At 39.8% G+C, this 26,774-nt stretch overlaps 6 protein-coding genes across 7 annotated transcripts in view; 5 read left to right on the forward strand and 1 right to left on the reverse strand.

Annotated features, from left to right (window-relative positions):
• Positions 1-1,111, forward strand: part of LOC143470871 (uncharacterized) — a gene marked incomplete in the record, with an annotated part of 4,752 nt that extends 3,641 nt beyond the window's left edge. Inside the window, 2 exon segments of the mRNA XM_076969158.1 lie at positions 5-52; positions 294-1,111. Of these exon segments, the coding sequence (XP_076825273.1) occupies positions 5-52; positions 294-475 (230 nt within the window).
• A 266-nt stretch (positions 1,112-1,377) lies between these two features.
• LOC143470872 (uncharacterized) lies at positions 1,378-4,511 on the forward strand. The gene is made up of 5 exons (XM_076969160.1): positions 1,378-1,860; positions 2,068-2,161; positions 2,636-2,744; positions 2,931-3,091; positions 3,760-4,511. Exons 1-5 carry the CDS (start codon positions 1,727-1,729, stop codon positions 3,964-3,966), a joined length of 705 nt encoding a protein of 234 aa, XP_076825275.1. The 5' UTR covers positions 1,378-1,726; the 3' UTR covers positions 3,967-4,511.
• A 3,039-nt stretch (positions 4,512-7,550) lies between these two features.
• LOC143470836 (centrosomal protein of 85 kDa-like) lies at positions 7,551-12,318 on the forward strand. 2 transcript variants are annotated; one of them, XM_076969119.1, is made up of 7 exons: positions 7,551-9,524; positions 9,727-9,816; positions 9,902-10,411; positions 10,476-10,679; positions 10,820-10,894; positions 11,040-11,150; positions 11,481-12,318. In XM_076969119.1, exons 1-7 carry the CDS (start codon positions 8,427-8,429, stop codon positions 11,727-11,729), a joined length of 2,337 nt encoding a protein of 778 aa, XP_076825234.1. In that variant the 5' UTR covers positions 7,551-8,426; the 3' UTR covers positions 11,730-12,318. The 2 variants fall into 2 exon arrangements, with proteins under 2 accessions (XP_076825234.1, XP_076825233.1); XM_076969118.1 differs by having other exon boundaries at positions 7,553-9,554.
• An 894-nt stretch (positions 12,319-13,212) lies between these two features.
• On the reverse strand, positions 13,213-14,460 carry LOC143471433 (rab GDP dissociation inhibitor alpha-like). Its single transcript, XM_076969885.1, has one exon. The coding sequence runs from the start codon at positions 14,458-14,460 to the stop codon at positions 13,213-13,215; it is 1,248 nt and encodes a 415-aa protein (XP_076826000.1).
• A 1,008-nt stretch (positions 14,461-15,468) lies between these two features.
• LOC143471165 (cilia- and flagella-associated protein 184-like) lies at positions 15,469-21,449 on the forward strand. Its single transcript, XM_076969545.1, has 13 exons — positions 15,469-15,588; positions 17,220-17,265; positions 17,423-17,594; positions 17,986-18,044; positions 18,290-18,472; positions 19,016-19,110; positions 19,629-19,765; positions 19,829-20,039; positions 20,124-20,243; positions 20,306-20,398; positions 20,771-20,908; positions 20,973-21,089; positions 21,252-21,449. The coding sequence occupies exons 1-13, from the start codon at positions 15,577-15,579 to the stop codon at positions 21,378-21,380; spliced, it is 1,512 nt and encodes a 503-aa protein (XP_076825660.1). The 5' UTR covers positions 15,469-15,576; the 3' UTR covers positions 21,381-21,449.
• A 136-nt stretch (positions 21,450-21,585) lies between these two features.
• On the forward strand, positions 21,586-23,681 carry LOC143470603 (uncharacterized). Its single transcript, XM_076968846.1, has 3 exons — positions 21,586-21,860; positions 22,287-22,452; positions 23,187-23,681. The coding sequence occupies exons 1-3, from the start codon at positions 21,754-21,756 to the stop codon at positions 23,466-23,468; spliced, it is 555 nt and encodes a 184-aa protein (XP_076824961.1). The 5' UTR covers positions 21,586-21,753; the 3' UTR covers positions 23,469-23,681.
• The last annotated feature ends 3,093 nt before the right edge of the window (positions 23,682-26,774 follow it).

Consider the following 26,774-nt stretch of genomic DNA (forward strand, 5'->3'; position numbering starts at 1 on the left):
ACTGACCCCGATGCGTGCGCAAACAACTGTCTCTTCTATCGCAACAATGAAGGCAGGTTCATTCATGTATATGATGTCGATTAAGCTGACAAGTACACGCATTAGCTATCATTACGTCATCACACCTGGCCCGTAACTAGTTTGTGGCGCCTGATATCTGGACACCAACTAGCACAAATATCTGACTTGTGAACTGAACATATATTTTCAGGGGACTGTCCCCAACCAGGTACTTGCTGGGCATTCATCAGCGTGATCGACCAAAGTATAACGCAAATATGTTCATTGCACAGCTTATGCGAAAGCGCTCGACGCTGTCTTGAAGGCTCTCGAGAAGAACACGGCTCCATTTGAGAAGGACGCACTCCAGCGGAGCGCAATCTCACTTCCGTTGGTCGCTGATGATTATGACGTCACAGACACGTTTAGTAACGAACGGTTTTCTACCATGTCGATTCTTGACAACGATTCATGACTCTTCGTGGATACGCGTGAAGACAACGCATTTCAATTGTTGTTGGTTCTTTGTGACGTCATTGGACGGTCGAATAACCAGCCTCGCACTTTTATCAACAAAATAGTTTAGGAATTGTAAAGTTTTAAAATCTTTATTGAAATATTTTTGGGGATTTTCATAAAAAATCCAATCCGTGTTTTTATCCCATACTGGTTCAAATCTTTCATTTTGGCGAACAATGCCGTTGATGCTTCATAATGCCTTAGATGTAGAACAACGTGCGCTTCGTAAATGTGAATTGTAACGCTAAACTATCAGACAGGGTTCGGTTTAGGGGCGTTTAACAGCATTTTACGATGTGTTTAAAATGCTGCTTAAAATTTTTTCTTGGCTTAATTCATGTAACACCTGTGGTAGTCAATACAATATTTTCCATCTATTTAAAAATATGTAACTATTTCCTGAGTTGTTTTAAAATTGAAAATAACACTTTGCTTGATAGATTAATTTATTATTCGATCAACTTTCAAAAAGTTACCATCCAAGCTGTGGACAGTACTTGATTCAATCGTCCAAAACGCATAGTTTATTCGATTTATTTTTCACGACAGTGCAAAAGTCCAATTACAAATGAAATATAACCGTTTACATTAACATTTACTCTATTATTTTTTCCATTATACTTCCAATACATGCAGGGAAGGTGCAAAATTACGCGTAATTCGGTAAAAATAACAATTAATGCAATAAAAGTGTATTATTATAACATGAATCGGCTAGTAATGGGATGTCTATGTGAGCCTACTCGCTGTTGCAGTGGTGTACATTTAACTGTCTGCTGCGTGGAATTACGACATTGTAAAACAATTGATGGACGAAATGAGACCACCAGTGGGTGACGTCAATAAAACTTCGTTGTATGGTCATAACGTTGAAGAAGCTGGTTTACAGATAGAGCAAATCTTACCGAAATATGGTTAATTATTAGCATGTTCCAACTGGTCATGTGCAGTAAGGATTCCCTTTCTCGGTAATTTCCCCCAATTTGAACATTGATGACGTAACACTTAGTTCGTCAAGCCGTTTCCACTCCCCAGTTGGTAGGCAATGTGACCAACCAGAGTGAAGTGAAATTGATTAATTGAACAAGTGCAAGTAAATTTGACGTCACTTCAAATTTATTGATTTTATGTGTGCTGGCTTACAGGCAAACTTTTTTCAATTCTCAAATCGAATTCTTGTTGAATTTGGTCTGAATTACTTGAAAGAATGCCAAACGTGCAGATGACGAGATACCAAATGTTGCAATTTCTTATGATAATTCTTGCACTGCCCATGCAGTACATGCTTGTAAAGTGGGCAAACAACCAAACTGAAGACGCCAGACTGCTCTCTATGACAAGGTAACTTAAGGTCATCTTGTTAATTTAAACTGAATTGAAATTTTTTTAAAATAACAATTACACCTGTTCAAGCAAGCTCAAGCAAGACTTACTGCCATACTCAGGTTAATACAGTTCATCCATCATGGACTTTAGTGTTATTTTACACTTACATGAACTACTGGTATAAATAAGGCAAGAAGTCAGACCTAATAATTTATATTACAGCGTATTTTCCAACATCCGATCTTTCATGAAAGATTATTTTACCATTTCATCTTGGAAGAATCGGATGGCAACGTACCTTGGGAGGCCAGTAAAAGTAATTGTTACGCAATGATAGGAAATATATGTTTCTACTAAAATATTCCTTTTAACATATCAGTTGCCGTTACACATTCTGTGTAATAAATCCTAACACCCCATGCATGTCGTATAAGCAGTGAAAATGCTCAAGCACTAAACTAATCTAGTGGCTTGTAAATATGATGTTCGGACCGATTTCTTCATTCAAAATCATTGATAATTAATTAATTTTGATTATTGGTTAACATTTCATTATTTATTGCAGTAAATATTTAAAGCACTTGGCAATTGATTAATTATTATATATGTAGTTTCCCACATGGTTGAATATTTAAGAGTATAATTAAGAAAACAAATAATGCAATACGTTTATGTTTTAGTGAAACCAAACCCACATTTTTTTGCAATGAAAAACTTAATCTTGTAACGAGGGTTAGAATATGGCAAAGTCATCTGTGACTTAAACCAGCAAAGTTCTGTCATTTCGCAGGGTAAGTCAAGAAACTTGAACTTGGCTGCTGGCAGGCAAGGAAACATGGAAGGGGAATGTGTCGCTAAGGAAGTTTTCTTGTATAGAAACCAGCATGGTGATTTTGCAAGTAAAGACATCTTTTTATTTGTTGCGCGTAGTGTCAAGTTTTTCGAGTTTAAGTTTTTAAATTATCTGAACACAACCAATGCACATAGATGCAGCTTTAATTTGCAGAATACATGGCTATATAAGTGAGGCACTGCATGCTCTGTTATTTGATAATTGTGCTTTGACTCTCGAGTTTTGTTGAAAGCATCAACGGGGGCGAGATCACCTCGAAAAAGCTTCGTGAAGTACAGAGTTGGACAGACTATCAGACACAAGAAGTATGGTTACAAAGGAGTCATAGTCGGGTGGGACGAGTCATGTCGGGCACCCGACTCTTGGATAAGAACAAACCACAGAGGAGAAGAGGTAGTTTGCTGGTTGAACTGTTCTGAGTTGGTTGGTGCAGTATCTTAGTCTTGACAAATATCTGTTCCTACTTTACTATTTTGTCGTAGAAATATTCATTTTAAAAACACGGGATCTGGTGTTTTAATTACTATTCTATGTCTGATTCATGATGATAAACTGATGATGTTTCACTGCTGTAGTCGTTCGGAGACTTTTAAGTACGTTTTTGGCTTTTCTAAAAGCTTGGTGAAATTTATACTTAATGGACTTGTAATGAAATGGTTGTATGTCGTACCTTATCCTGTAAGGGCGACCACTTCAATTACAATGTTTGTCCGTTGAATTGTTTAATGTCCTCGATGTAAATGAGTCTTCGAAGGTCGTTGTATGCTTTTCTTAATCTTAGAATTAATTGTTCACCTTGACAACTTTATATTCTGATTATATTGAAGCTTCTTACAACGAATACATTTAGATAGAACATTGGTACAGCAACAGCATAAACACGAACATGTTGCGGCGTCGATCATAAAAACAAGAAAGAATGAATAACTCACGTAATATAGGCATGCACAATTGTTATGTCACGTTTCATGAAAGCGGTTTCCGTAAACAAGTATTCTATGCGGCATTCGATTTGCAAGCTATTTTATAATATAATCACAGACTCTATTTTTTATTCTCAGCATTATCGAGATTCTCCGCACTACGCTGTCCTCGTTGACATGAGGGACCGCCGTGGTGTGCAGGACACATACGTGGCGGAGGAGAACATGGAAATCATAACAAACACAAAAGTTAGGCATCCTCACTTGAACGATTACTTTGACTTCTACGATGGGGCGCAATATCACATGAGACCAGCAATGAAAGTTCTCTATCCTCACGACTGATGATCGATGCCATCTCCTACATTTTACCTGTTAGCTTGTCACTGATGTCTTTGAAAGGCCGTGTGCAATCCTCTTATTTACCATGAGCGTGGAATTCTTTTATATATAATACCGTAACTATTTTTTCTTATTGTTTACCTTGCTATCTTATAACACACAAGTTACTGATGTTAACTCATTCCTAGTGTTGGTCAAGGTAACCACATAATTTACTTAAGTAGAAATAGTGCGGAAGAAAACTGCTTAAGTATCCAAAATAGAACAACTTCACTTACGTAAAAGTGCTTCGTTACTGACCATTGCTGCTCTATCCTTTGATAGAAGGTTGGTGAGAAATGTGTTCCTCTTTCCTCTTATCTCCTTAATAATCCCGGATTACTCGTCTTTATTGCGTCATGATCCGTCATCATCTACTGATGTTCGAATGAAGTTTTAGCTAAACAGGGAGTGATTTGCATTTGATGCCACGAAACATGGTTGTATTACGTCACATATCCTTGGCACTTAACAGGTGGTTGGATAAATACAAAATCTGTTCCCTGTAATGATATCGCGGATCTGGGACAGAAATCACATAGATTTTGTAAAATTAGAGATTTTACCAGGCAGTTTTGACGATTTCGTCGCAGAAACATCATATTTAGGTGTACCACGTGACCTTCAACTGAGGTGTTGAGGTAAACTAGGAAGCTGTCACTGACTTAAGAGTGTGACTGTACTGGTATCCACGTCATAAAATCCATTGTCCATGCCGGTGGACGTATCCGTAAGGCAGCCGGTTTTGTCTGAGCAATTTGAAGGGAACGAAAAATCCGAATTTTAACTGTGACGTGTTCGTGCAAATTAAGCACATAACGTGGCATGTTGTTGGGCGCAAAATCATATCTTTTGCTGATAATTAATATGACGTAATTTAGCTTGAGTTGAAACTAATGACGTAATAGCCTACTTATTCTCAACTTATAAATGACGTAAGCTGGAAAAGGCATTCCTTTTGTCTTAGGCATTCCGCATGAGAAAATCCCAGGTTTTAATGCGGAAAGTTTATTCCCAACTCAAGTATCTTTCGATTTAATAAAATCAACAAGCGATGTGTCACTGAAGATAAATAACTAAGCGCCGCACTGCCCACTGGCGGGATCTGGTTTATCAATTAAAACGTTCAGCAAAGTCTTCTTTTCTGTGCAATTAAGTATTATTGTGATCTGCAGTTAGGAAAATTAAAACTGTTTGAACTTTGCTGGTAGCAAATAACTCGGCCTCAAACTCAAAATTAGAAAAATTAAGGTAATATTTTTTAAGTTGCTAACACCAAATTATTCGACTTTAGAACACGACAGATGACATGTAGTGTAGCGGCCGTTGGAAAAAATCGCTCTTGTCGCCAATTGACGCTTTTCTTTTAGGTGAAAAAAGAAAAAGGAATGTTGTGGCCTTAGTACCTGGATTAGTTTGCCACTCTTTATCCTAATTTACAGATATCTGTTCGTCTCGTCAAGGATTAACGCACAGGAAAGGTAAAAACTGACGCCCATATTAACCATTCGTAAGGGGTTACGTTACGGTAATATTTTAATCAATTTTGTCGCTATTGCTGGCCAGTTTCGACGCCAGTAAATCATCTATTCCACATACGATTAGTCTTAATTCAATTACCACAAATGATTGAAAGGTAGCATGTTCTATTACGAATGGCCATATCTTTCCATTTCTTTTAGCTTCTCGACTGTGGGCTTATCTTAGATGCTTATCTTACAACGCAACGAAAGACATAGCGTTATATGGATACATTGTTGAGCTGTTCCTGATCCACGACTGCGGCTAACTTGGTATCATTTTATTGGCAAATAACATTTGCTAAAGCACAGGCGTAACTTGACGTGGAGATACATCTCAAACGAGAGTCTGTATGCCTCCTTGTCTAAAAGGTGACTGAATCGAAACGCGAACAGGGAATAAAGAAATAAACTGATTATTTCTTTGGGCAAATAAACGTAGTGTCCTGCCGCTACCTAGCGGACAGAGTAGTGAACGTTACAGTATGTTTGAGTGTTGTAATAAAGTTTGGTAATCGGCTCGGTAGTAGAGTGATTTTATGAGTGCTGTGCTCGCGTTTATTTGGCTCGTGTTCAATACCTCAAGTGGCTCTAATGTTTGTAATGCCCTTTTGGCAAAACATATACGACATTTGCTCCTGTTCAACGTTACTGGTGAACTCGCGAACAATTTCAAACTCATGCAATGCAATATAAAAAATAAAGAAAAACAAATAAAAATGTCTACGTGTCACGGTGTCAGTTGGAACTTGCACAAAGGGTATTTTGGTAACTTTGTATCGTTTGAATTTACTGAACAGTGCATTGCAACTTTCGATTTTAGACTGAATTGTTTTGGGTTCAGAAAAAAGCGGAGTGAGTAACTGAGTATGCCCACTGCCCAGAATTTTGAAAAGAAAAAGACTATGTTTAGGCGTGACTACGTAATTTATTTTGAAAGTTCTTAGAAGATTGACTTGACAGTAGGTCTATGTCTAAGTTTGAAATAGTCATAGGAATTAAATAAAAATATCCTCTAATTTCATTGTACTGTACCTTTTCCACGAATTTCTTAAGTTTTATGCAATTTCGTCTTTAAGACTTTAACCGATTTTACGGAAACCGTTAGCTCCGTCTCGTACCTGCTTCCTAGGTCAGTTGTTTTGGAGCAGGTCTACATTCGGTTCAAGGGTGTATAGGCCAGTGCGTGATCGACAAAGAAGTGTGAGGAAGTCAGTAAAGCTTACTTGGTGTTTGTACTAACAGAGAAAAAGGTTGCGTCATATAGACCTTTATACTTTCGTTATTCCCGTACCGTCCATGCTCTGAATAAAACCTGGGCTTCTCAATCTTTGTAGCCTATAGTGTTGCATTCCTACATAAAAGCCTGAATTGGAAGGAGTTATGAGGTAAAAGAAAAGATATTATGTCATAATAATTGCCGGTAATCAAAACTCGATCCCGATTAAGGGAATGCAACAGTAAAGACGGCCACAATACCGACACGGGATCAGCTCATAGTCTGTATTTCATCGCAGGATTGGCCGCGGTCACAGATGTGCAGACCCGCTAACTCAGTTATACAAGTGTCCAACGGCTAGCCTAGCCAAGTGTTCACTTATTCAATATCTGTCTAGTTCATATCTTGGCTTACACTTGTAACTAACCTATGATGGATTTATCTAACTCCCTGGCATATCACAAAATCCTGTAGGCCAGTTAAATTGCATGATTGTGTACTATTTCATGTTCTGTACAAATCAGTGTTTAGCGTCTTGCTTGCCGTTACACTTTAAAAGGTTTGAAAATATATGCAGCTTAAAAGCCATTGTGGAATCTGCAGCACTTGCACGCACAAGGTTCACGGCGAACTTTTTTTATCTTCACGCCAATTATAATAAATAAAAATGATGGTTGTTTGAATGCCAACTCATATATATAAGCAGAGAATTTTCTGTGCACACCATCAGGTGCCAAAGTTTATGTCTTTGCACGCACGATTTATTGTCATAAACTGCTGTATTTCCTGTCAAAGTTTAGAAGTGTAACACTGGAACCAAATTGGAAAGTTTGCTAAGTGTGCGAGGAATTAAAGCTAATTGGTCGTAAAACATTATGGCTATTGTTATAATTTGTTGCATGGGAGTTTTCGCAAAACAGCAAACTTTCCTATCCGACACTAAACCAGTTCATTACAGTATCTAGTCGGGTATTTTGCTATTTCTCTTTGGATATTATCCGAGAGCAGGCAAGCTCGGTTGCTACAGATAGTGACCTCGAATGAACTCAACATGCAATTTCTCTCTCAGGTGCTCATTTCTCTCGATGCAACTAGCCAGCACTCCTTGCAGTCAAATGCCAGTGACCACGCTCTTTGAAAGAGAGAAATCTTTCCAGAAAGAGCGTCTTGCTTGCCCCTACCGTTCTAATAGGTACCACAAACGTAAAATCGACTCGCGGCGAAAATCCACAGATATAAGACCCGAATGAGGGGTAAATTTAGACTATTAAACATCTGTTTCATTGGCGAACAAATGCTTATGTATATATTGTTAATCAAAATGTTTATTTGAAATTTGTCTGGGAGGTGGAACTGACACATCAAGACATTGCAAAAACTGACTAGAGTTAGGAATGGTGCATTGAGTTTGATGGGCATCCTTCATCAAGATATTACATTGACTCGAACTACTTCTGACATTGGCTAAAACTCGATAAAGGTTATATGCTTGGCCTGTTCAAAGATATGGCTGCAGGGGCAGATAGAATGTATATATAGGCACCATATTCAGACATTAGGATGTACTAGGATCTGTAAGGTTTTTTATAGATTCTGTGTTTTTTAGAGTTATAATTGTGTTGGATTAGAGTGTTTTTAATGATTTTAAATTTTCAAGAAGTGACGTCCTTGTTATAAGCTTTGTTATGTCACAAAGAAGCCAAAAGTATAAAAGAAAATCTGATAAATTCATTTCACAGCAGAGCAATGTCCCAGCATACATGAAATTTTCCAAGGAAGTTTCTTCAGCAACAGGAAAGTCCAAGTCCAACTTTACAACAAGTGGAATACATCACGGAAGAAAGGGTCAGGTAGACTGGGAAGTCAATAATCTGCTAAACAGTGTTGCTGCAGATGACGAAAAAGCACAAAATCCCGAAGTTTTATCAGTGGACAGTGATTTTGGAAGCTTAAACGGCGTTATGGACAGCCCGGAAGTGGAAAGCAATGTTTCATCACAAGATAAAGAGGTGGCGAAGAAATATAACGCAGATGTCACCACAGGCAAATCGACATTTTATGGGAGAAACACTTTCGGTAATATTTCTGCAAATTACTCCTATTGCACACCACCAGCCAACTCTGCTATATCAAGGTGTGAGAAAAAAGAACCGGAAAGAAAAAAGGGAAGCCAATTGTTGTCCCTTTATAACGAAGAGCGCGGTGTTGATTCAGCTCCAGTTACAGCAGGCCACAATCAAGCCAGAAAAGAGCTTCATGGTCAATCGGCAGTGAATGGAGAAACCGGCCGACCAACTAGAATTTCCTCCAACACAAAGCCAGTGGTTGGGAATGGTAGAGAGGGGTTGCTGGGCAATGTTAAAGGACCAGCAGCATTGAGAAGTGGCGCAATCAGAGGACAGATTCATGTCGAAGATACAGACATGAAGTTCACGGATTTGACACATAACAGGTTAAAACAATCCCTAGACCAGATTCATGGTCAGGCAAGTTCAAGGTCGCTTAGTGCCCCACTTACCCTCCCCCTGTCACTTTGTAACGGTGTCAGCCACAGCAGGATGAACTCAGCGCGGGATTTCAATGGCAATGGGTTCCTCTCATCGACATCGCCAACATTTAATGGCTGTCCATCGAACCAGCTGTGCACTGCCCCATCGAATGAGCCTTCCATGCAAGCTGGCAGCAAGTACGATGCAGTGCTGCATGTCAAGGACGACATGTTGCAGGAAAAGGAATCAGTAATATTAAAATTGCGCCTTCAGGTGGCCGCATTACAACATGAGGTGCAAGAAAGCAACGCTTCGTTGCGACAGGTTGTGTCAGTTTTATTGAATTATCAAATAGTTAGTAGTAGTTAGTAATAGTTAGTAACACTTTAATAGTAACTCATTCATGCAAAGTAGTAGTAAATAGCATTTGCATGAAAAAACTTGTATTTTGCTTGAAAGCTGTTATTAATTTCAAAGAATGTTTGTCAACTTTCAGCTGATGCAATCGCGAACGACTCCACCCAATAAGATGTTTACTGCTACGACGATGCCAGAAAGTGCCGGTGGCAGAAATATTAATCTCCAGGTTTTCTTCAATTTTGAATAACTTGAAATTTAATTGCCAGAAAATCTTTGTAAATGTGATCTGAGCAAGGGATTTTTTCCTTCAGGCTCAAAAGAAAATCCACGATCTTGAGCAAATGCTGGGAAAAGCAGAATCGAAAATGATTGACCTGAGCTCACAGCTTGAGCGTCTGAAGACAGAGCATGACGACGAGATGAAGAGAATTGAAATGGAGTTGAAAAAGAAAGACGAACTTTTAGCGGATTTCAAGAAAAAGCAGAAAAGCTCAACAGAGCGGCTGGAAAAGTATAAGAAGCGGGTGGAGAGTCTGGAACGATACCTCGGAGATTTGCCGACCATTGAGGAAAGCAACAAACTGAAGACTGAGGCAGACATGCTCGGAATTGAACAAGAAAACATGAGGATGGAGATAAGGACGTTAAAAGAAAAGTTGAGCGAGAAATCAAAATCTCTGAAGGAATTTGAGTTTGAGCTGAATGAGAAGAAAGTTACGGAAATGAAACAATTAAACCAAATCGAAACCTTGGAAGAAGATCTTGCGAAATCAGAAAAATCAAAGCAAGAACTGGGTCGAAATGAACGGGACGATTTGGAGGTAAGTCACGCTGATCGCATCTTTGTGAATTCCTGATTAATCGCTCAATCTTAATTGGTTGCAGGAGCTCAGATTTCAAGTGGAACACCTCCTTAGAGAGAAAGAAGATGCCACTCGCCTGCTTTCTGGGAATGAGCGTAGAGTGAAAGCGCAGCATGAGAAGCAGCAAGAAAATGTCTCCAAACTTGAAATCCAGTTGGAAGAAGCAAAGGAAGTCTCAGAAAAACTTCGTCGGGAATTATTCTTAAAAAATCAGGCTGCCAGCAAGGTTATATGTTGTGCTAAGTAGAGTAGTGTTCGATGACTCATCATTAGAATGAAGTTCCGACTCTTGTTGTCTTCAAACCTCAGTCAGTGCTTTGTGAATTAACTTAGAGCCAGTTGATGAATATTTTGTGCGATTTGAAGGTGCAAGCGGCAATGATGAAGTTTTCCTCTCAAAACCAACAACTGGCAGAGGAGAAAACCTCCCTACTGGAGCGGGTACGTGACGATTGTGTCAATATCTATCTTTTTTATAGACATCACATAATTTTTGCTTCACTGCCAACACAATTTTAATTTAAACGAAAACTTTAATAAATTTGTTGTAAATTTATCACCCATGCAAGAAACTTCACTTTTTCAGATTAAATCACTGGAACACGTTCAAGTTAACTTGGAGGAAGAGACAAAAGCGAGTCTGAGACTCCACCGTGAGACCGACAACGCTGTCCACGACCTACAAGCAGTAGCGCAGGTGGTCGATGATAAAAGTTTAATGAATAGAAATATCTCCGAAAGTTTGTGCACCGGGACCTTTTAATCATCTCAAACACCAGAATTATTCAATTTATTTGAAAGAATTCTAATCATGTAATTTTGATAATTATTTAAGTTTGTTTGCTAAACACTGATTCCTAGACTCTAGTTATAGTGCACTGGGCTATTGTGTCTAGTATGGGCTGGTCCACACCCTTTTGTGTCTGGTGCTCATTTTATGCTCGTGCTTATTATATGGGACCATTTATGATATAAATGGTCACTCAGATTGCTGATATTTTCGTTAATGCTCCGATAAAATGACCAGGTGCTGATGCAGACAGCGCAAGGGTCTGATCCGAACATCTCGGCCCTGCTCGGAGTGAGAAGTGACCCGTGTGTGGGGGTCATGGACCACCACAGCGATGATAGAAGCAGGGGCGGTCATCTTTCTGTGGAAGAAACAAACAAGAAGTTGATCGAGGTTCGCCAATTGAGGAGAGACATCGACCAACTTCGAACGATGCTTTCAAATAAATACGCGGAGACAATCGGCGACAATTGCATCTCGCAGTGATCGCACCCACTACAGCATTTCTTTAACAATTTATATTATTTCGTTGTGAGCCGTCGACAATGTGCACAGATATTGCTGCTACCGCGTGCTTGGTTGTCCTGGAATTTCTCAACACGCCAATAGTGCTACCCACCTAATGACACTCTTTTCCGTTTATTTATTTCCTATAGACGCGCTGCATTTACGAAGCCTTATATTTGCGTTGTTCTACTATTTTTCTGAAGCTTGTCATAGCAAGAGCGCCGGCGATATATTGTTTGCGCGTTCAACTTTCGTCAAAACTTTTTAAAAAATATTTTCAATGTCTTGTAGGTTTTTAAATGTGCAAGTTTGAATGTTTCCATTTCTAAATTTATTGTTTTCAATCGACAATATCATGGTCTGTGCGCAGGGTTCAATCCATGCTGTCGACCGCCCGAATATTTATGGCCGCCGCCTTCTTAGCATTCCTATGACACCGCATTACCTCTATGACGTGTTACAAGCAAGAGCTGACCTTCCATTGCAGGTCACGTGACCATTAAACATTGCTCTGAACTGTGAGTTCGTTCTCGTCGTAAGTTGAACAAAATAAATATATTCAAATGCGCTTAATAATGTAAAGCCAGGCAAGCCGAGTCCGATAAATCTCTGGGTTGTTAATCTGCCACCTGCCAAATCCCGTTGTTATTATTTCCCCGTGGTCTCAATGATTTTTGTTATTTTTATTGCTAAGTTGCGGATTAACGGCTGACTTCCTGTCAATCAACGACAGGCAGAATTTTCACCGTGAATCGGGGCTTAATACAACAGAGTGGTGTCTTGTACGCCGTCGCCTCTGCACGAAGTCGTTTCATGCCGTCCGTCCGTCAGCAACTACGACGATACAGTTTGCGATTCGAGAGAATTTTCCTGTCAGGTTTCATTTATTACGAGTTTAATTTAATTTATAAACAATCGACCCATCAACATCATGCGCAAGATAAAGGCGCAAAGTAACATTCGTAAACAGAATAATTACCAATAAAAGGCGGTCCAGCGCCCAACCAATATTATCTTACAACGAAAACCAGTTTCCAACAACAGCCTTGAATGGGTGGGGGCGTGTTCTTATTGTGCCCGACTTGTCAAACAATCTCTCCACTGTTTCCTACACAAGCGACCATCTGTGACATGGAAAACATTATGTCGTAAACAAAGACGCTTTGTTTTAATTTGAGGGGGAACTCGATTATAATGACGACGTCCTTAGTGAGGTCGTGAACAACAATGGAAAACTCGAATGACGAAATATTTTTGCTATTTTGTACCCAAAGGAACAAAACGCACAACTGTCGTGAGCTATGATACCGCCACATACGAAGATGGCGGTAGCGGCATAAAACATTGAAGTAACAAAATTTGTTTTCAAGAAAAGAATTTGTAAAATAACGTGAATCTGCTCACACCAAGACCTTGATTTGCTGCAAAAATCCAGCAAGTCTATACTACGTGACGTCATCGCTTACGTAGGAAATTTCTTTTCGGTTATTTTTTCGTAAAGTGACGTAACATCGTCCATGGCTGTCTCCCAGGTCATTGTGGCGTCATAAGATTTGGAAATAAATATCCTGCTTTTCTTGTCACCCTCTAGCGGAACGCAGTAATCATGAACCTTTGTCATTTTGGCGGTGATTTGACCCAGAAGGTCAAGCCCCGGCTTTAAAGCTTCGTCCGGGTTTGAACTTTGAACTATGGCGGACACGATGGCCACATACATCCCCGCAGGCGATACTTTATGCTTCGAACCAACCACGCTGACGTAGATATCGTCACGTTGTTCTGACGTAGCTGGCGGTACAACAACGTAATGGGAGTGTGAGGTCGTGGCCCCGGGGGTAGGGTGGTTTAGAACGCAGAAAGCGCGAGCAATCTTAGCGGTTGATTTCACCATATCAGGAAAGTAACTGGGTTCGGCGATGATCGTAGGTGCGCCTGCAGTGACGCCAGAGGCGGAGACATAAACGAGACCATCTCGTTTCTTGACCCAGTCGAGAGGCCGATTGAGCATAGAGCGCCCCCCTGCGCTCTTAATTACCTTCTGCAAGCTCTGAATCAGCTCTCCGAGTCCGAAAAGCGGGAAATGGAGCGCTGTAGAGCGGTGGGGAGTCGGCACATCACAGAATCTCCGAACTTGGTCCAGCATCGCTTCGCTACTTTTGTAGCCGCCGGTGAACACGTGGTCAATCATGAGTTTGCAACTCGAACCCAGCTTGTAGAGCTCAAACACGCCATCAGGCGATGGTAGATGACGTTGTTTGTTCTCACTAAAGCGGCGATTTCGCGCAAATTCCAAAAATTGATGAAAACTTTCCTTTTCTGAGGTTGGTATGAAGTTGCACGCCATTACCTGTTGTGCAGAAATCGGAACTTTAATAAGACTGCCGCTAAATGTCAGAAAAACATCGTGCAAGGGTTCTGTGTCAATTTTCACCCCGATGTATTCCAAGAGTGACACCATGCGGTCTTTTCCGACAAAGAATTTGGTCACCAGGTCAACATTCCAAAATCCTTTGTGCTTAGCATTGAGTTTTGTTTGAAAAGCGGCTTCAAGTTCCTCCAAACAACTGATGCAGCCATTTGCTCCTCCGCTGAATCGTTCACGATCAAGCTGTAAAACCTTTTTTCCTTCTTTGGCCAAAATCCCCCCCAAAATACATTCCGTGAAACCTGTTCCCAAAATAATGACGTCATACTTCTCAGCCGTGTCCATTTTCAATATTTTACAAGCAGCAGTATAATAAGTGAAAGCCTAAGTACCTGCCTAATACCAGATTTTCACCTTTCAAATTTTTAAACTTTAAACGTTCTTTGTAACCTATATCTTTGCCTTTCTCTGATAAAAAGGTTTTAGCCATGGCACCTTCTAAGCTGAACTAATGTAACCTGACCAAGAAATGGCCGTTTCCTCTCACAAAGTAGACATCTAAGTTTTCAACCCTGGTGTTGTGGACAGTGTGAATCTATTTGATAAACTTAACCACTTCTGCTATTGGAATTTATAACGAAGCGAGGCAATTACAAAATCAACCAGAATAGAAGCCGACAGATTTCATTGTGATCGACAAACAATGGGATGTGCGCCTTCTTGCTCTTGACATCCCGTCGGCCACGTTATTGCGCGGCAGACCCAATGAACAATTTATGCAGCGTTGGTTGAATCGTCAACTGCCATGCACTTCCGCGACCTCCACCAATACAGCACGTCTGCTTAACACCCAGCTCCTGAAACGTAGGCTTTGCACTGGATTGGTTTTACGGCTCAAGCAGCTTTACTGGGTTGATTCGAGTCTGTCTGATGTCACATGATTTCAAATATGACGTCATACCTGAGAGCATTACAGGAAATGGACAATTTGGCACAAAATGTCAAAATTATCTTGCTTCACGTTGTTTAAACCTTAGGTAGCTCGCAAATTATAAAACGATAAAGGTTTCGATCTTGCACTTACCAGCTGCAGCAAGATGATTCTGGTTAAATCCTCTTTGCTATTGTAATGGATTTACTTATATGCAATTAACTATTCTTTAAAGTTTGATTTCCGCTTAATGCTTGTTATGTTTTCTTATATTCTTGTTTTGTGCATTTACAAGTAATGAAAGACCAAAATATATGTTCAAATAAAAAAAACTGTTGTTTCAAATTTGCTCAATTATAAGATGTTTATGTTAATGGCACTGTTGTGTCCATGGCGACCACACACACTGCAAAGTTGGTGGTTTGAATTGTAATTGTTTCACAAAATTTAGGTTTTTAACCAAAAGAGTTTTTTAAAAGTGTAGGCCTAGTATAGTTTGAGGCAACCAAGAAATTTTGCCTAAACCGAGAATGGCTGATCAGGTAATATTTACATAGCTGCAATACTAAACTATATAAGCCTAGGAAATGTTGAAAAATGAGAATTACAGAATGTTTGAAATTTTGATTTGTAGCTAGGCTAGTTTATGTCCATGATAACCGAGCTTAGACCTAGGCTATATTCGTGTTGGGAATTCTTGTTTTCTATCAAGTCGGTATACGTTTTATTTTGATCTATCGACAGTCGCCAACATACAGGCAGAGCTGTCACGGCGCTATCGGACTGCAAAGTAGGCTATAGGTACTCGTACTGCAGTTTTCGACGCAAAATCGTGCCCCTACTGCAGCGCTGGGAAGTTTGTTTTCTGTGCACTGGATAAATGCACCAATAACAATATTGCTATTCGTTGGCACATTTATCTTGCGCAGTTAAAGCAAACTTTCCAGCTGGGTGTAAACGCCTAGAAAGGAATTTTCATATTTAGACGTTTGGTTAATTTCAAAAAGCTGCTTTTCCCTTTGAACGTACAGTATAGTGTGATTCTGTGCTAGAACTTGGTGTGCTGATTTGCCATGGTGGGCACTCTATGCCATTACATAATCCAAAAAAAGTGGGAGAACATCGCTTTGTTAAGTCACGATGATGATGACCTGACCCGAGTTAAAAGATGATTTAATGAAATCTTTCTTAAAGTAACATAATAAACCAAGTGACGCATTACCATGATTACATTTCTTGGTCCTACATTATCTGATCCTACATTACCACGTTTCAAACAATTGGATAAATGTAATCAAACCATAACCTGCTCACTTTTGTTAAACAAGCCAGGAAAAAAAGTTTCCAGTTTTTGGAATAAAATTTTGAAACGTCGTATACAACAACTTTGCTATATTACTTGCTTATCATGTGATTTGCAAGGATCAATCAAGCTTTTCTGATAAAAAAGGACAATTTAGCATTGTTGATTTTACCCTTGAGTTGGTACATTGGGCCCCCTTTTGTAGCAGGGCCCAATTTCAAAAAATCGGCCTAAAGCCTGTCCACAAGTTTGATAATTATAGCAAGGTGGCACGGCCACAAAGCAGCCAACCTTGACACTGACATACCATTGGACAAATGTGGAACTCGCACCAGATTCATTAACCTTTTTTATATTCACACTGATTTATGGTAAATAAACAAACAATTGAGTCTTTATTGCACACCATCACTACAAAAGATGTGTCTTTGCATGCACGATTTCAAGTCGAAAACTGTCGTACTATCCAGTGAACGTGCTGAACTTCTTCATCTTAACGCCCTTTTATAATAAACAAACCAGGCTGCTTGAACACAGAATTATGGCTTTAACGCAAAAATTTGTGTCTTTGCACGCCTGATTTCTTGTCGAAACGTAAAAAACGTTCTGTTCTCTTTTGTTCTGTTAGAATCAATTGAACTCAGTTAACCTCAACTTTTTAACGTTAAGAACCTCATTTGATATTTGGACCAATCACGCGCAAGAATAACATAATGGAAGTTTAGTGCAAACTAAAGTAATTGTGAAGATAAAGTTATTTGTTTATTTATCGGCCGTTAAACCTCTGACGATTGATTTATTTCATGATTTGTCAACCTCGCCTGGAGCGGTGGTTGTCATGATATTTACGTTTTGCTCCAATTGTTTCAGGAGGAAAACAATCTTTCGGAGGCAGAGCAACCTGAAGTGGAAGCAGGTACGGCCAGGGTCAAACAGGATAAGACGTTCACAGTTAATGGAAGATGAAAAAAATAACAATTTTCTTCACCGCCAGCTCACAATCATTCTACGCCATGCTGTTAAAAGTGATTTTTCCTTAAGAAAGCAAATTACCAACCAACTTGTGTGTTTAGAGGTAATTCCCCCAAATGAGGAGAAGGAGATTCAAGGGGAAGTGCTTGAGGAGCAAGCAGGGTCGGGCACAGAAGTAGAAGGAACAGGAGGGGCAGGAACAGAGGAGCCTGGGAAAGAAGACATGCCCCAAGAACCACCAGGTGATGTTGAAGAGCAGCAAGATGGACTAGAGTGAGCGAGAATATATTTGGTGACAAAATAATTTCATAAAATGACGAACTTTTTACAAAATGTCTTCACAGACTAAGTGTTGATTCTTCTAAATTAAAGGAAATTCTGATTCGTAATGTTTAAAATAGTTTTGCTTGTCCATACAGAATTTTGAGTTCATTCACCCGTGTTTTCAGATTATGTTTGACTTTTTAATATTTACGGATGGAATTTTAAAAAACACATATATATAAAGATGCCATAGAAATATCAAATTTTTGCAATCTAATTTTCTATTTCCATTGATACGTCTTCATTAAACATTTGAAGCAAACATTAGAACATGACTGAGCAAGTTGTATTTTAAGAGTAGAATGACCTTCTTGGAAACTTTGACTTAATTTTTTCTCAGAACAAAGGAAGAAGTCGTTGCCGAAAATGCAACAGAAGAGCTCGTACTTCCTACGCAAGGTGATGGATTAAATTATCTATCTTTTGCCATTAACTGTTTCACTGAGAGTAAGATGGTAACTATCACTTTACAATTAACACATAAAACTGCAAACAATCAATGGATTTAAAAGGTTGCGAGGTCACAGAGACTTTTAATTTGCTGCAAGTGTGCTACAAAATTTAGATGATGATAACTTGTTAGAGTGCTATGGTGGTTATTATTAAATAATTAATAAAACAATTACTGGTCGCTGTTGTATTAGCTGAGGAGTCTGCAGCACCCACTAATGTTGAGGCTATGGTAGAGGAAGCCACTGAGAGCCCTCAAGTGGCGGTTGAGCCGATTTCAAGAGATCAAACTCCTCCGTTAGTTGTAGATGAACCAGCGAAAGATGATGGGGAGTTACCCGACGACCTTCCACAACCCGGAACCCCAGAAAGACAAGGTACATCCTGACCAGTAGTGACCAGTAATGAAATAGTTTTACTTTACAGATCTACTTAAGTAGGTTTCTTCTACTTTGGCTGCTTACTTAAGTAGTTTTGTTCACGGGGACTTATACTTTTAGTGTTTATTTACTTTAAGTATCATAGTTTTCAAGCTAAAAGTAACATACTTCAATGGGTTTACCAAATGCTGAAGTAGAAAGTAGTCTATGTTTTAGTTTGAAGATAATTTGTAGTAATTTTCATTTGAAAATACGTTTGCACAAAGCATTTATATACAACTGGTCTACAGTTTGACTTGCGCTCATTTTACGTAACAATGCTCTGACGAAGGACAAAAGTATGTCGGAAACTATTTCGCTACATATGCCTTTGTAACGTTTGTAACTGATCTTGACACTGTGTGATATTTAGCGGTAGGTTTGCTACATGTATGCTCGTAAATATTGTTATTTTTGTGATCATAGAACAATGAATAATATTTATTAACACTGTAATTGTTGCTAAAGAATGAGCATTGTTTCAACGAAATTATGCAATAGACAGTGTGACGGACATGGAGGAGTTGTTGATGGATGAAGAGGAGGAGGAAAGTCTGCCTCAGTACAACCGTGAGGAATTGTTGCAGAAGTACCAGGTGTTGGAGTCATGCATGTAGCGCAGGGGTGGGCAAACTTTTTGTACTGAGGGCCACATTTGAAAAAATGTTGCAGCCGGGGGGGCCGCACACTCTCATTACAAAGTAGGAAAATTTACCCGGTGTGTAAATAAACGCATATTCATATTAAACACAATTTTTGTATTTCACACTCAGTTACGTTTAAAGCTATGCAATCATGATCACCGTATTTGTATTTTATGATCAAACAATTGAATCAAACAATGCGTGAGAAGTGTACGGCTAGTTGCTGAGAGCATGTTGCAATACATGCGCGACTGACGTGTGTGTGTTTACGCACTGAAAGTGAAGAGAAAAACACACTCGTAAAGGGAATAATATTTTGTCATGTAACCTGTTTAATTAAAACAATAAGTGATGAGTAGGAGTTTCTGCAAGTGCCGGCGGGCCGTAGTTTGCCCACCCCTGATGTAGCGCATTCCATCGACATTTCAAGCTGGTTTGTGGTTTGTTAACGTCATTGTTTCACTTTGCAGGCGGCTTTGCATGAACGGGAGCAGTTAAATCAACAAAATCGTGCTCTTCAACACAAACTTGCCGAGTACTTCCGCAAAAAGAAAACTGAAGAAGTGAGACAGGAAGTGGATAAGAACGTCACAGACCAAGAACAAAGGTCATTGTTCGCTGCTTCAGTCTTCAAATCGAGGGTTTCCATTTAAAATTGAGTGATTGTCAGGTATTTGAAATACGTGGGCAACCTGGACGAACTACGGCAGCAGCAGGCAGGGGAGCAGGAGGCGTACAACGAGCAGCTTGACGAGATGAAAGCGAGGAAGGCGGAGAAGCAGAGCCGGGTGGAGGAGGAATGGAGCAAGGCGGTAGAGTTTAAGCGCGCCGCCGCAACCGCCGCCATAAACAGCCGCTCAGGAAGACCGATAGCTCCGAAGGTTTTCACCATTGAACACTTTCACTGCAGTTGTTCTTGTTCCAGCGTTAAATGGGTGGCGGCATTGTTGCTTGTTTTCTTGCAGGATATCGAGTTGTATGAAGCGAATGAACGCAAGAAAGAGGCCGAAGTATCCCAAGTTCGTCTCGAAAATATTAAGCTAAAGAACCGATTAAAAAAACAAGAAATGCAGCTGAAGCAAAAGGTAAATTTGTCTCTTTATGACGATGACGTTGACGCTGTGATGACGCTGTTTGCCCGTCATAGGAGGAACTTGCAGAAGGCCTTCACTTGATTGACTTCGAGCAACTGAAGATCGAAAACCAGACATACAACGAGAAGATTGAGGAAAGGAACGAGGTACTGGCTCAAGTTAAGATTTTAAGGCGGCCACTTTCATCATCTCTTGTCGATCGCAGTTCTGTCAACATAAGTTCGCTTTCGTACAAGCAATATCCATTAATGACCACACAATATTCTAAAGCAATCTATACATTGCTTATGATTATGACTGAGGGTATACGTATGCGGTCGAGATTTTTTCATCGGGAAAGGTTTGCTTCGTGAAAGGGGCAGGACCCTGTGTGGTCCTAATCAGATGTCGCGAAATTCCATCTGATGTCCTTTCCGAGTAGTTGTGAGGCAGTCGTAAAAGTGTGCAGTTCATCTCTCGCCGTTTGCAGCGATCATCTGCGTACACTATGACCTAATAATTGAGTGTTTGCTTCGTAGGAACTGCTCAAGCTTAAGAAGAAAATCACGAGCACGGTCCAAGTCCTGACTCATTTAAAAGAAAAACTTCAGTTCGTTCAAGCCGAGAACCACGTGAAGAAGGAGCAACTGGCGGACGTTGAACTCGAAGTGGCGCAGGTCAGTAACCTTGGAGCTCGTTTTATTGAGTTCATTCAACTTCATGAGTTTTTTCAACTCTCAGAAGCGCGACGTTCTTTCACGGACAAAGCAATCACGTGATGCGTTACGCCATGAAAATAACAAATTACAGCAGAGGTCAGGGTTGTTGGGGAACGCGGATCTGCTGAGAGATTTCGAGGTTTGCTGGTTCAAAGTATATCTCCTAATATGGCACCTCCTAGGCAGCCATTCCTTTCAAGTTGAAATGATTGTTATAGCTTAGGTCATGTGATATGGTCTGTAGTTTATTTCAGTCCTAGCTCCTTGCTTAAACATGTGATGTCTGTGTCGCTCTACTTAGGCTGGAACAGACGAAGCTGACGAGCTCGAGCATCGTCTGGATCGACTCAAGCGCACTCACGCCGAACTCACCCTCAATATAAGCGGCTTAAAGAAGAAAATAGAACTGGCGAAGGAGAACCAGAGCTGATTGCGCGTGTTACTTTTTGCGATTTTTTGTCTCTATATCATTGTTCAATAAAATATGGTTGATATTTGAGTTCCGCGCTCCTCCTCGCTCCTGCGAGTCCTAACTTATGACGTAAGTTGAACGTTGAAAGGTTTCGAGGTGAAAGGCCGGAAAGCAGCTTTCACAGCTCGATCAGTGGAAAGCATTGAAACAAGCCATGGCGCGCATAAAGCGCTTCCTGCAACGTTAGTTGACCGCATTATGCGCTCACAAATCTGGTGAGAGGTTGCTTCTTACACCGGTTACCACAGACAAATATTCCAAGGATTTTATAGAATTTTTATGACTCTGAGTTAACAAAATAGTTGGATAAGTTTCAATATTGAGAGAAAGTATGCGTGTTGTTGTGACGTCAGTTTTAGTTCTGATGACGATTTTGGCGGTGGTGAATTCAACTGACGTAAGACAGACTATAAACGCTACTTCGAAGGAGACAATAAGGTAAATTCAACCAATTACGCCGGCTACTACGTCATATTTTAAAATTTTTGTAGCAATAATGGACTCGCTTGAGTGGTGATGACACTTTTGTCGATAGTTTGATGGAAATTGCTTGGAAACGTATCAAAGCATTCCGAACAATGCTCTAGGAGGCTTCCAGCTCCAAGCAAAGTTCTCTTTGATGGGGTTGTAGCCAGTTTTAAAATTAAACTCTTCAACCTCAAATTACTTCGAAGTGTTTTATTTTTTGCTTCAATTTATTTGGTAAATCGGGCACGATCGTGTTCTTACTTTTTCACTTAAATCAAAACAATGAAATTTTAATCCCAGATAATTCGAAAAAACAACTTCTCCATGAAAGCTTCTACAACGAAGATTACGAAATCAATCACGTCATAACAAATGAAGATTTTTCTTTTCATACAGGGATTACGTCACTCGTCCATGGCCTGCTACTTACGACCCAGAATACGCAGTGGACGAGGAATTGCTTCGCTTCATCGATGACAACATCATGTACTACGGCGACGAATTCTCGCAAAGTTGCCTCGACGAAGCAGGAGTGAAAGATCTCATGGACGGAGAAACAGAGGTAAATTTCCAAGCAGGGTCGGAAGCGTTTTCCATTTCTATGCGCGATTGACCTTTAACTTCGTCCGGGCCACAGGATCACCGGAGGGGCAACCAGGTTCAAGTGAGCGCTCTAGATCGGTTAAATGGCGAGTTCAATTGCGGACAAGCTGACCTAAACTATACGTCTTAACTTGGAATAACCGGGGTTTCAAAAGTTAACAGTAAAATACTTCAGACTTCGTTCACAGCGTACGGTAAGGTATGATAATACCTCTGATGCCTGATAATACTGATATGTGTTTATCCTCGGACTGGGAAATGCTCGACTTAAACCCGGCGATGAATTCCACATCACTCGAGCGCCGGTTACCGAGCTAGCCGTTGTGCAAGTTCCAATTATAAATTTAATGGTAGTTTATAAAATGATTCAGGAACGTAAATTCTCGTTTGCGTCAAACGGTGGTGGTGCTCTTGAGTCTTGAACGACGCTTTCTCTTGTTCAATAGACTTGATGGACAGCTTCAAGTTCCGGCATTAACTTAAGCTATAACAAAAAATAAAGCAAGCTAACTTAATAAAGTGCTTGCCGAATTGACACAAAGATAAGTGCCCGGGACCCGAGCGATGAGGTCTTTCTTCGACCGGTTCTACTTTCCAATCTAAAATATCGTTTGCTGCCAAAAACACGTTTCTACGGTGATTACGTCGCAAGCTAATTGACATTTTTGACCAACATAAGGCTTGTTTCCACAGCGCCTCAAGCGACAGTTCAACCGTCTATTTGTGGTCACCGTGTCGCTGTTCTCCCTCAATTTCGTGATGTGCGTCATCGCTGTAACGTTGGCTTGTCGACGCAGGAGAGAGCGACGCCAGAAAAGAGACGTCATAAAATATAACAAACCTTTCATAGACGACTCCAGCGACAACACTGGGGTATTCCCCGAAGCCAGCAACGCGGCCTTTGACCAAGTCTCGGAGCAGTGTAGTCCTCAGTACGGAGGCAAGGCAACGCGTGTGTATTCTGTGGAAGTCTGAGCAGCTGATGGCGCCCCGCAGAACAATTTAAAACACTTCGGTCATGGAAGGCTGGTTCAGGCTTTTAAAGGGAGAATTGCTCTACAATGTGTCCATCAGTCGTAATTAATTTTTCTAAAATCTTTCACAACTTCATGCAGAGTTCTTGAGCATTATCTTAATCGCTTGTCGTTTATATTTGTATCGATCGTAATAAACTGTCATGAATCACAATTTTGTAATCATTTACGTAACAAAACGCTGTTGAACGCGTGTAGTTGCCCGATGAAATACGCTGCAAGAGCTATATGCGACTCGGCCACACAGAATGGCGTATATAGGATCGGGTTCAGGAGGTGCCATAAGTTTTTCAAAACTGTTTTTTAAAATGGCCATAGCCCAGCGCCCCCCCCCCCCCCCCCCCATAGTAGTTTGGCAGCGCACCTGAAGTGAAGCATATCAGTCGGTTTCGATGAGCCTTGAAAGGGAATCTGCGGATTGCTAAACACCAATGGATGGTGTAGGGCAATATTAACATTATCAACATTAACTTTGCTTTTTTGCCTCAATCATACAGGATTATAGGGGAAAGTGGGGCAGTATTTAATCAGTATTTATTTCATTATTTATTATTTATTCATTACGGACATTATTGACGAGATTAAATATTGATTTAATAATACGTCGCTTATTTTTTGGTATTGACTGAGCATAAGGAGAATTGCAATACCAACTTTTACATAGCACAACAAAAACTAACGATATAAAAGACACATATATCATGGAAAGAAAAAAGAAAATGTTTTCAGAGGTTTTCGTTTTATTGCAAAACATGGGCAAAGCTTCACAAGTTATAAATATATGATGTCTATATAACCAAAATTGGGTCTGGTATGCAAGTGCACAACCAGATGACGTCTCAATAGTCAATTCGAGTAGCTGGGGTCTGGTACACACGGGCATTATGTGGTTATGCACTGTATACTAGACCCCGAAAATGAACCAATCAGAAATACAGCTCCAAAAAGTGTGAAATTCGTTGTTTTGCATTTTAACAGTGGTGCAAAAATTGTCAGTCAAACATTCGGTACCACCAAAAAAGCTAGACCTATTGTTTGAAATGTTAGACCTATTGTTTGAAATGTTAGGCCTATTGTTTGAAATGTTAGGCCTATTGTTTGAAATGTTAGACCTATTGTTTGAAATGTTAGGCCTATTGTTTGAAATGTTAGGCTACGGTATCCTTTTAAATTATGTTATAAGCTAGAGAATAAAATTACGCTTTTAGTCATGTAAAAATCTTTGTTGTTCGCCCAGTAAAACTTCGTTTATTCAAGTTCAAGTTTTTTCAAGTCGAAGGAAGTTTCTCCCATAGGCCTATTGGTTAGCCTACCCTACTGGTACCGTACTTTATTGCCCAGACTGGAATGTATGACAGTTGTTGAAGATACGTTGCGCATATAAATTTTGGCTTGATGGTGATGATAAATGTTGTTCGTGCTAGCGCTACACTTTGCATTATGAGTTATTGCGAATACATCATCCAAACTTGTTAATCTGGTTCAGTATTGCAGTGTTTGATTAGCAAACTGGCCAGGTTGGATAGTTGCGGAAGATAAAAATTAATTCCGCATAGGCCTATAATAGGTTTTGTTTCACCCTTTCTAAGTTACGGCCATCATTTTTTTTGACTGGCAAGATTTTTTCGATCGCCTAAACTTAACAATGGAAATTGGCCACCCACTTTGATTCTTTTTTAAATGACAAGCGTTTCTGGTCTTTGAACTGTAAAGATTTCGCTCAGTTGAGTTTGAACTTAATTACGGAAGATTTGAACTTAATTACGCTATAAAGAAAAAACATTGAAAATATGTTATCTAGTTCTTATTTTACAGCGGAACGACGTAAACGAACAACAAACGAACAACAAACGAAAGTATTAAAACAGATGCGAACCACACAGCTTAAATTATTTAATGCAGCGTTGAAGCATAAAATAATAAAAATTAACAAAAACATTTAATGAAATTTTTTGCCTAGTGAGATTTTTGGAAATTTTTTGCTTTGCTTAGTGCTTAATATTAGGTCGAACTGGCGATGTGGCAAATCTCAATTGCGTACTAAGGTCTGTCAGCCTTGGCCTGTAATGACTTTCTGTGATGTTGAGTTTAGAAAAGTTAATTACGTTTTAAGTTTTCTTCCTTCGTGACTTCTAGCAGCCTTTTACTCTTTAAACAAAACGGTTTTCCTCGATAAACCAAAACATAGCCATGTCCATTCATATTGAAATTAACAAAATAACAACTTAAAAAACCTGTAAAATTTTGCATAATAATTATCATTCAAGCGCAACCTATTAATTTGGCAGGTTTTTAGGTTTTTAGCTGCTCCCGCGGCCACAAAAAATACATCGGTTGAGTGCGGCAATCTATTGAAGACATACTGCTGTGACTCAATCGTGCTATCAGCTTTTGATATTGCATTACGCAAAGATTAGAAACAGGTCAATGAAAGTTCAAGACTGCTGGTCTTGCCGGAATGCTTCGCCATGCAAGAGCGATTGTCAAACCGATTCAAAATTTCTTTGCGGTCTGCATGTTCAACACCTCTGGTTTAAATTCTAGCATTTATTTCTCAGTGAGCGATCGGGCCAATAGTGTGCGCAGGAGCATGGGTTAAACTGGATTTGGATAATCGCTAAAGAGATGAATGAACCTAAAAGTCAAGAAAGTGCTGATCTCAGGATCAAAACTCTAACTTTGAAAGTGTGCTCACCCCACACATTTCCTGTATATAGCTTTTTATCCACTTAGTTTGTCATAAAACCATCACATTTTGCTGAAGGTGTCTCAATGCAAGGTTGTAGTCATGGTTTATGGGTTGGAAAGGTTGTAATTGCATGTCACCATAATGCTTGCGCTCACTTTCGTCAAGTATTGAGTGGCAATTTTTTTAAACATTTCCTAATTTTTATTTTTCACAGCGCATTTTCTGTGAAAAAATAATAGACAATGTGCATATTAGGAATGGATTGAAATGTGTCTTATGTCATAATAAACGTGATTAGTTTGTAAGTAATTTTTTTGCTTTTTTTGTGTTGGTTTGCATGGAAGATATATTCGTGGTTGAAAGCAAGACAATTCTTACAACATAAAAATGTGGATTTGGTAAACGCACTTCTGCTGTTTCCTCTCATGCTTGGTAAATAACTACTCAAGCTGATGAACCGAATATGTCAGACACATGACTATGCATACGGGACTGGGAACTTAGGTGTGGTAGGGAAAGTACCTTATTATTTGGGATAGATTACTAACTACAGGTGGA

This window comes from Clavelina lepadiformis, chromosome 9 (assembly GCF_947623445.1).
Source record: "Clavelina lepadiformis chromosome 9, kaClaLepa1.1, whole genome shotgun sequence".
NCBI classification, from domain to species: Eukaryota; Metazoa; Chordata; class Ascidiacea; order Aplousobranchia; family Clavelinidae; genus Clavelina; species Clavelina lepadiformis.

What these genes read in the sequence shown, in the direction of transcription:
- LOC143470872 (XM_076969160.1), top strand. Translation starts at nt 1,727, where the DNA reads ATGCCAAACGTGCAGATGACGAGATACCAAATGTTGCAATTTCTTATG. An exon ending in CCAGCATGGTGATTTTGCAA is followed by an intron (nt 2,745 to 2,930) that starts GTAAAGACATCT and finishes TTTTGTTGAAAG; the next exon opens with CATCAACGGGGGCGAGATCA. An exon ending in CAAACCACAGAGGAGAAGAG is followed by an intron (nt 3,092 to 3,759) that starts GTAGTTTGCTGG and finishes TTTTATTCTCAG; the next exon opens with CATTATCGAGATTCTCCGCA.
- LOC143470836 (XM_076969118.1), top strand. Translation starts at nt 8,427, where the DNA reads ATGTCACAAAGAAGCCAAAAGTATAAAAGAAAATCTGATAAATTCATT. An exon ending in AAAATCAGGCTGCCAGCAAG is followed by an intron (nt 10,680 to 10,819) that starts GTTATATGTTGT and finishes TGCGATTTGAAG; the next exon opens with GTGCAAGCGGCAATGATGAA. An exon ending in ACCTACAAGCAGTAGCGCAG is followed by an intron (nt 11,151 to 11,480) that starts GTGGTCGATGAT and finishes TAAAATGACCAG; the next exon opens with GTGCTGATGCAGACAGCGCA.
- LOC143470603 (XM_076968846.1), top strand. Translation starts at nt 21,754, where the DNA reads ATGCGTGTTGTTGTGACGTCAGTTTTAGTTCTGATGACGATTTTGGCG. An exon ending in ACTTCGAAGGAGACAATAAG is followed by an intron (nt 21,861 to 22,286) that starts GTAAATTCAACC and finishes CTTTTCATACAG; the next exon opens with GGATTACGTCACTCGTCCAT. An exon ending in TCATGGACGGAGAAACAGAG is followed by an intron (nt 22,453 to 23,186) that starts GTAAATTTCCAA and finishes TTGTTTCCACAG; the next exon opens with CGCCTCAAGCGACAGTTCAA.
- LOC143471165 (XM_076969545.1), top strand. An exon ending in GTCACAGACCAAGAACAAAG is followed by an intron (nt 19,766 to 19,828) that starts GTCATTGTTCGC and finishes AGTGATTGTCAG; the next exon opens with GTATTTGAAATACGTGGGCA. An exon ending in AGATTGAGGAAAGGAACGAG is followed by an intron (nt 20,399 to 20,770) that starts GTACTGGCTCAA and finishes TTTGCTTCGTAG; the next exon opens with GAACTGCTCAAGCTTAAGAA.
- LOC143471433 (XM_076969885.1), bottom strand. Translation starts at nt 14,460, where the DNA reads ATGGACACGGCTGAGAAGTATGACGTCATTATTTTGGGAACAGGTTTC.